The following is a 9,407-nucleotide window of genomic DNA, read 5'->3' on the forward strand; positions in this document are numbered from 1 at the left end:
TGAAAATGTACCAACTAGTACTTGTCAAAATAATAATAATAAAACTAACTAGTTCCATGAACTTGTTGGTGGTGCATTTTTATTCATAATCAGAAATCTTGTCTCCAAATTGTTGAAGAAACATGGAAATAGAGACAAATAGAACAAGAACTGCTACCATCTGACAATACAAACTGAAAGCTATAATGTTTCAAATGACAATTCAGAGCCTGGACTTGGTAAAACCCCATGGCAATCCATGGATAGAAGCTCCTGCCTTAGCTAAGCTGTCAGCAAGAGAGTTGGCCAACCTGGGAACCCACAAGAATGACCAGTTCGTTCTGGCCCCCTAGGATTTGGCTTCCCTGAACATACCCCTGAATATTTCTATGGTGGATCTCCATGAGAACTCAGCCATGAAGTAACTTCTTTTCTGTCTCCCTCCACATCATACACATTACTCCACCCCTTTTGAGCCACCAATTTGATGCCCTGAATGATTTTTGTGATTTCAGATTTCAGAGTCTCCACAGCCCACATTCCCTGAAAAAGTGAGCAATATTTTTTTTTTGATAAGTAAAAGAAAAAAAAATTAACAAGGGGACCTTTGAGTTAGACTTTCAGGATTCCCAGAGTCCCACCCATTTTTGGTTCATTTTCCAGAGGTGGTACACGACATATGCATGGTATGCATGAAGATATTGAAATATCCTCCAATTTGAATTTATAGCCTGGAAAAATTTCATCAAATTTCCTGCTCTTCAAAGATGAGATGTATTGATGTAATCTCATTGTTACATTAAATACATAATACTATACCCTTTGAGTTAGACTTTCAGGATTCCCAGAGTCCCACCCATTTTTGGTTCATTTTCCAGAGGTGGTACACGACATATGCATGGTATGCATGAAGATATTGAAATATCCTCCAATTTGAATTTATAGCCTGGAAAAATTTCATCAAATTTCCTGCTCTTCAAAGATGAGATGTATTGATGTAATCTCATTGTTACATTAAATACATAATACTATAATATAATGCTTTTAATTAAAGTGCAGATTGCTTCAGATTTATTTTGTGGTAGTTTTTAATGTCTTGATGCAGGAGATAGAAGGGAAATATGGGTTCTCTGATTTTTTTGTTGTTTTTAATCAATAATTTTATGTAGTTTTTACCTTTTGGGCAGCAGGTATATTTTGGTCATTTTTATATGTATGTAAAAGAGGTCTATCCCAAGACTTTGGTTAAGCAGTCTAGGAATTATTTAGTTTTCTTTGTGTTGGAGTATGTGGCAGTTTTCTTAATTTTTTTTTATCAGCAACACAGAAATGATTCATTAAATTTAAAAAAAAATCATGTACAACAAGAAATTGTGGGCATACAAGAAGTCCAAAGGAAATCCCACCAAGTCCAACACAATTCCAAGTATAGCCCAAAAGACAATTCCACTAATTACAGCACAGCCCCAAAGATAGCCCAAAGGAAATCCCACTAACTACAACATAGCCCAAAACATAGGTTGTCTTTGAACTCTTTGCTTAGCTAGACCATCAGCCATGCTGTTAGCTGATCTCCTAATCCATCTTATTCGAATCACCATGTCTTTAGAAATCTGCTTGAAGCGCCTGAGCTCATTCCTTAGCCTCCAAAGTGGCAGTTTTCTTAATTTAGGAAGCAGGCTGCCTGACCCTAGAGAGTCTAGATATATATGTATATTGTTGCAAAAACATGGTGATTAATATTTGGTTGATATTTCTACATATTATAATTATGTTTAGGGGTGTCAATTGGACTGGATTTGGTCCAATCTGATCCAGTCCAATGCGAGTCCATTATAAATGGACCAGGTCCAATCCACCAATGAATATTTTGGACCATTTTGGGCCGGTCCAATTCAATGTCTGGACGGTTCAATCTGTTCAAATTCATTTTTGATTTAGATTGGTTTCAACCCAAACCCCGTTCATTAACACCTATATTATCTTACATCAATGGACCAGATATTGGCTTAATCCAACCCAATCCAATATAAATTTATTACGGATGGACCAGGTCCAATCCAATCTAATAAATATTTTGGACCAGATTGATCCAATCCAATGTCTCCAATCCAATGTCTTGTTGGTCCATCCAATCCGTCCAAATTGATTTTGGACTGGATGGGGTCCAATCCAATACCGGTCCATTGGCACCCTTACTTGTGTTTAGTGATTCTTGTAAACCCCATGGTGATTAGGCTTCCCATTGAGTAATTTCAGGTTTTCTCCCTCTTTGTCTCTCTGTCTTCTATCAATTCTGAATTTGATTTATCTATCTTCTCTCTAATTTTCCCCTAAAGCCATTAATAGCTTAAAAAATTTTCATTTGACTTTATCTAAAGGGCTAAAATTGATGTGACAGATATTTTTTTTTTCATGTCATGTCAAAATCTGAAAGTTTCTTGTTTTAGCATCCTCTCTAAATTTGTGAGCAGCCATTACTACCATCAACAATTCACAGATTCTCCAAAAGAGATCGTTTGGCATCTCTAAAGGACTAGATTTATCCTGGAATGTTTTTTTTTTTCAATTTTTACATGTTGAAAACGTGAAAATTTCCCTCGATAAAAAATCCTTGCAATTTTCCCATTTTAGCTTTATTTTTTTTCCTTTTGTGCCAAACCATCTTCAAATGCCCTCAAATTAAAATGCTCCCATGATGATCAAAAAAAAAAAAAAAGCTCCCATGTCTTTAACCTTTCTAAGAAAAATTCATTCCAAAACTTTGCATAGAACTCATAGTTTCCAAAATTGTTGGATTTTCTTTACAGTAAAATTTTTTATCCTCTCGTTCAAGATATACCTGGAACCCTACCTAACTGCAGTTCTTATAGTTAAATCCCCAAGACCCCTTCCTAACCTAGCCAGTCCTTGGATTTATTCTTCAAGTCTTTGCTATACCCTATTTTAACCAATTAGAATTGCTAACAAGCCCTGCATCATTTCTTAGCAGGCTACATCTGTTTGGTATCATAGCAGTTGTCTTATATTATTGGTATTGTTGGAGTTGTTGGTCCTACATTGATGCCATTTTGTGGCTAACTGCAAATTTGTTTTGCATTGAGATGCACAATGCTTTTCAATATTGACTTCCCCTATCCGAGTGCGATGTACAGTGGGGCTGGTTCATGTCAATTATTGTGGTTCACCTCCTATAGCTTCCAGTTTAGAGTTAGCAAGAGCATTTTTCTTTTTTAAAGAAAATGCCATAACAAAAAGTCCCAAGTGTAAGAAAATTTCTGACATCCATATGGCCAAAATATGGATGTTCCCCCATATTTTGCTCTCTTTTTTTCTCAAGGAAATTATTGTGTAGATGCATTAATAGGTGATGATTATGTTATGAGCTTTTGCTCCACATCCTTTTAACCGTTATTGGATAAAAAAGTTAAAAAATGATAAGTCATCACTATGTAACTTATCTTTTCCTTTTTATTTTAAGGGGAACGTTCTAGATATTTATAAAGCATTGTATATAGGACTATAAACAGATCATATCAAATTGGATATAGGTAGATCCAAATTTGATTTTTTTTAATAATCGAATTTGATTCGGATCTTATCCATCAGATTTCTATCAGATCTGAATCTAATTTGGAATGCAATTGGATATTGAATAGTATAAATGAATTAAACTAAAAATGCTCAAATTATTTATTATAAAAAATGAATTAAAAATGACTAATATTGTATTTCATGAACAAAATGAATTGAGAATGATTTATATGACACTTGAACCTAATGACAACTTGTTAAAAATGCAGCATTCAAACCATCTGTACTAACAGGTACAATATAAATTTAATATGAATCAAATTGGATTTTATTGGATAAGGATAGGGGTAAATCTATATTTGATGCAATTATAAATGGATCAAATTCGAATTGAGTCAAACTGATACAATTTGCAGCTCTAATTGCATATTTGTTATTGATGTTTTCCAAAATCAAACTGCAGCCTGAGGATGTATAATTCACTGGTAGAGAGATGCTTCACAGATTGTGTGGAGAACTTCCGGCGTAAATCCTTGGACAAGCAGGAGGAGACATGTGTCCGTAGGTGTGCTGAGAAGTTTCTTAAGCACTCGATGCGGGTTGGCATGAGGTTTGCTGAACTAAACCAAGGGGCAGCTACACAAGACTAAAATCCCCTGATGTTAAGGTCAGGATTATTTGTGCCAGATGAAATGCTGTTCCTATTCTTCTTTAGCTTTTATGAAGAAAAAAGTTGTTTAGTTTCCTTTAGAATCATAGTTGAATTTAGAAGTGTTATGATTGAATAACACTAACAACGGATTTGAGACGAAAATTGTACGTCTCTTGCTCAGCTTCCCGAATTTTTTGGGCTCATATGCCACCCTATCTTAAATGCAAATAATGCAAAAAGACTCCGAGTTTTGACATTCAAGGTCATTTATGCTGACAAATATGTTCTCTGGCTATTGAAATGCACCAGTTGGAAACCTTTCTAAATTAAAGACTGCTAACTGGATTGCTGGAGCTATTTGGATGTTGTGGCCTTTTATGTATAGGAATTAGGGGATGGTGGTTTTCTGGACTGGAACTGTTGCCTGCATGTTTTCTTAATTGTTTTGCTATGTTGCACAAATGTTTTCTTAGCAAGCAAATTCTGTGTGAACCTAATGTACTTGACCAGCTGATGCATGGTTGAGTGTCCTCTGATCACAATATTGACCCTCACCAATCATTTAAATGGGCTCTTGGTAGGAAGACGGATGAAATGGCGAAACAGCAAACAGGTGGGTAAATATAGTTTTGGATATGCGTGGATATAGATGAAAAATCTAGATATGCCTGAATATTAAGAAAACCCAAATAAATCATAAAAATACATAAAAAACATTAGATATAAGTATGAAATGAGGTATAGAACTGTAAGGATTATATACTTTAATGATCTCTTTTAAGAAATATATGATAAGGCTCATAACCAGCACATAAGAATATATAAATATTATCTAATTTTATAATAAAATACTGAAAGACTAATATAAATGATAAGTCTTAGAAATAAATAATATGAATGTTCAAAAGAGTTATATGCTTAGCCACTAATTAATATTGGTAAGTTATATAACATTATAACTAACTAGTTGAATTAAGACACTTTAAAGTGATATTTAGTACTTAATTTAATTCAGATTAACCACTTATTTTATAAGTGGTTACATTTTTATCCATATGAAATAATGATCAATTAATTCAACTATCCTAGACAAATTACATGTAGGTGTAAAAGTAGTATTTTTTTCAAATAATTATTTTAAATTTATTTTTATTTGTAAGATTACAAAAGAAAATTTAAATTTTGACAAAAGTTAATGGATGTATGACAAAAGTTATGGTTACTAAGGCAAGTATCCGGTTTATCTGGTACAGAATTTATATCTTCACATCTTGTAAAATATGTACATTTTATTTGTAATATTTTGACTATTTGCAAGAGGCTAAGAGCAAAAATGGAAAAAATCTAATTATCAAACTATCAAAGAGTAGATCAAAGCATTTTCTGACATTTAATAAACACAAGAAGCTGCATTAAATATGAAGATAAAATGAAAAAGTTGCAAAAATCTTGTCGTTTTTAGTTTGTTACGCTAAAATTACATTTAGCTTCAAGAATCTCAATTCTACATGGTTTTTTTCTCTTTGGGTAAAATACAAAAACCTCTATATTTTCATTGTAACAAATACCTCCCTGAACTTTTGAGAAACTCAACAAAAACCTTCATTCCGTCAACAAAAACCTACATTTATGAAATTACCCGAGGCTTAAAAATATCATAAAATACCCCATAGTTGCCCTCAATTGAGCAACTTCTCACTCATTACGCGCAGAGCCAGTGTAAGGGCTGGGAGAAGAACCGTGGTTAGTCTCAGCAAACAATGCTCAAGTGGCTGCTGGCTTTACCATTTTCAATTCATTCTTCATCAGCTTGATATCATCACGACTCAAGACTCAGTCCGATGCACGAATCGCTTATGAGCTGTAGATCGAACTGAGTTGCCAATTCCAGAGTAGGTGCAAGTGCAACATAGGCTATACCGAAAAGAGGACCCACAGGAACCACGAGCTCCTTGTAGCCTCTCTTTTCTGTACCGGAATCATTGGCAGTGCTTCTAGATCGGAGCTCTTATAAGCAAGGTTCAAAATTTCATCATGTATTGGCCTGTATCAGTCGATATGTATCATATTGGGGTCTTCTTGATACGCCCTACAGGGGATGTATCGGGTCAGGTCATGGTTCAGAGGGTAGTTAGGACTTAAACCGACCCTTCTGAATCGGTTAAAAAGATAAATAAAATATAAAAGAAAGCACTGATATATCGATATTTAGAACCTTGTTTATGAGTGCACAGTGCATACAAGCAGCAGAGATAGGAGGGACATGCCATGACCAAGGGAGAGATGGATCCGAAGAAACCCCATGACCTCTGCCTCTAATGTTATAGTTTTCTGGGAACTGGTCTGACAACTCCATGTTGGGGACAATCTCCAGAACAATAACGTGGTTCTCCAAGTCCACATTGGTCTGAACCCATTTCATCTCCCCACTTTTGCCCTTGCTGCCTACCTGCATTTTTTTAAAGAAATAACGTATTAGCAGATGCAGATGTTTATTATTATTATTATTATTATTATTATTATTATTATTATTATTATTATTATTATTATTATTATTATTATTATTTATTTTTATTTTTATTTTTATTTTTATTTCCCCTCTCTGCAATCAAATGGACCACTCCCTTCACTAGTGCTGTCCATCTATCTTGCCAGTGCGGATAAACACATTATTTTCTACTTCACAAGCCTACGCATTGTCCGGAAGTCCTCTGAGGACTGCGAGTTGTGAGATTCATACTGAGAGGCTTTCGTGTTTCCATCAACGAGAGAGATCTGTCCATGGATGTCAGTTTCTTGGAGGAGTTGCAGAGGATCCTGGGTTGTAAGAAGCCACAAATTTGTATGTAAAATAATTCACAAAAGGGTAAAATCAGTATTTGGAAGAAATTGATGCATCATTTTAATGTTTGCCATCTGGGTCAGTGACAGAAGGGAGGTTTCTGTTGAGTTTCTTAAAAGTTCACGGGAGGTATTTGTTACAATTAAATTATAGGAGAGGTTTTTATGATTGTAAGAAACTTCAGAGGAGGTTTTTGTATTTTACCCGTAGAAAAGGCTTCTAAGCCTTCTATAGAGGATTAGACACCTTGTGAAATTTGTATTCCATTGTAATGTATCTGTCAACATGCTATTAATATTGATGCGATGCTCCTCATATATACAATTGAATTCTATGCATCCTACATTTCCAAGTCTTTAGAATGATATTTATTGTATGATACACATCGATATGATGCAAACTTTTGAGGGAAGGCTGGGGGTATTTTAAGGGATAGGTGTCAAAAAAATTTCTAACTGCTCATTGATCATGTTAACGACGTTGTGCCTACCTGATCCGAACTGCCAAATTCCTTTAAATTCTAAAAAATATGTAACTCCACCCAAGTTGAATTTGGATCTACTCCACTCAGAGTGCTCCTCACACCGACTTCACAGCCACATCCCACTGTGTATTGGGAACATCTCCCACATCCCATTTGGTGTGAGGAGCTGATCCGGATTCACCCAAGTTACACCCCTATCTAAGAATATTAGAGGATTTAGAATTTTAGACACTTTCTCGTTGTATGGGGTGAAGACAGGTGACCATAGTAGCTCAAGTTGTTTCATGAAAGGGCTTGCTTCAAGTTCACTAAAACTGGGTTTTTGACTTTCAATCTCATAAGTGGCAAGAGTTGTTCATTTTGACAGATGCTTTTTTTTTTTCGAAGGTGGCAATTGGCAAACAAAAATTAAAATATGATATTTCTCTACTCAGAGATTGATTATTTAATAACTGGAATTACTAGGTAGGCCCCATTTGGTTTGCAGGAATAGGGGTCTGGAATCGGAATCTGAGTGGGTTATTCCAATTCCATCTGTTTGTTTGGGCGGAATCGGAATTCTATTTCCATTTCTGTTGGAATGACATTCCCCCATTTGAGGGAATGGCTATTCCCTGCCCTTCCCTTGGGAATGAAATCACATTCCTGCTGATTTCAATTCCCATTTCCATTCCTGTCTGAATGAAACAGACTATAGGAATAAACCATTTCAATTCTGATACCAAAAGATTTTGATTTGGATTCCAATTCTAATTTCAATTGTGAACCAAACGGACCCTTAATTGCTAACAAGGCCATAATCCTATTTGTACTCAATTAACACCTGAGTGAGTGTTAATAGGTGATATAATGATATTGTTCACAGCAAGGATAAAGGTGGAAGAGAATTGAGAGCAGGCCATGCTATTGGTCTATCTTGTTTAGGCTCAGTTTGGGATGAGTGCAATTAGAAATATCATACACAAGGTTTTGTATTGTACATATTTGTATTTATACTATTATGGAGTAATATTAGCTTCAAGACCTCGGGTTTCTTGGTTATTTGATCATGTAAAAGGACGACTGGACCGAGTTATGTGTATAAATGAGTGGTTGGATCGTTTTCAATAGAGCTTGGTTCAAACATCTTGCGATGGCGGGTAGTGGTCATGGCCTATCATCCTTTTCACAACAAAACAAAAACAAGAAAGAGAGGCATAAGGCCTAACAAATTTGAAGTTAGGTAGGCTATTGAACCTGGTTTTAAGGATGATGAGATGAATGAGGTTTGTAACACTGGGCATTGCTTTTTTGAACAAATGTAAGGGGACAATGGACCATATTAGGCGTTGGGGAAGAGGCAAGGAGATTTCAAAAAATGCTGCCATGAGATAGTTTATCGGGTGGAGTTCCTCCCAAGTGGAGAAAAATTTGTTGATCGAGTTTTTGGAGTTAGAAAAAGGTGTATTGGAGGCAAAGAGCTAAGGTAAGTTTTCTCTTATTTTTGTAGAGGGTCCTGGGACACGAGTTTGGATTTGCTCCTCACAGAGTGTACCTCACACCAACTTTAAAGTACCCTATTTTCAACTGTGCATTGGGAACATCTTTTCATGAATAAAAATTTGCAAGTATGGATAGTTACAACATTTGAAGGGCGTAATGGATATGGAATTGGACCTGTTACAAAGTGAAAACGGAGAGATGGACGTGGAGGATGATCAATAGAGACAGAAATGAGTGCGTTGGAATGAAGGTATGCATGTAGTTGAAGAAGAAAAGGAGATAGTGGGGGATGGCCGGGTGGATCTAATTGAAGGCAGCAGCAGTTCAATCTTTAAGCCACAAGAGACTATTTCCTTATCCACTGCAGAGATTGTGTGACTGAAACTAAATCCACCATTGTGAATACTATAAGGGTCCCTTCGTTTTTGGGATTT

General features: G+C 35.6%; 1 protein-coding gene across 6 annotated transcripts in view; it reads left to right on the forward strand.

Moving 5' to 3' along the window:
* LOC104604142 (mitochondrial import inner membrane translocase subunit Tim9) overlaps nt 1–4,421 on the forward strand; it is a 34,388-nt gene extending 29,967 nt beyond the window's left edge. For 4 of the 6 annotated variants that reach the window (XM_010268388.3, XM_010268390.2, XM_010268389.2 and 1 more), the window contains one exon: nt 3,977–4,421. In XM_010268388.3, the coding sequence (XP_010266690.1) occupies nt 3,977–4,163 (187 nt within the window). In that variant the 3' untranslated portion in view covers nt 4,164–4,421. The remainder of the gene's footprint in view (nt 1–3,976) is intronic. The other 2 variants (XR_016082419.1, XR_016082416.1) reach the window with 1 other exon arrangement.
* The last annotated feature ends 4,986 nt before the right edge of the window (nt 4,422–9,407 follow it).

This window comes from Nelumbo nucifera, chromosome 2, assembly GCF_055504915.1.
Source record: "Nelumbo nucifera cultivar China Antique chromosome 2, China Antique-T2T, whole genome shotgun sequence".
Lineage (NCBI taxonomy): Eukaryota > Viridiplantae > Streptophyta > Magnoliopsida > Proteales > Nelumbonaceae > Nelumbo > Nelumbo nucifera.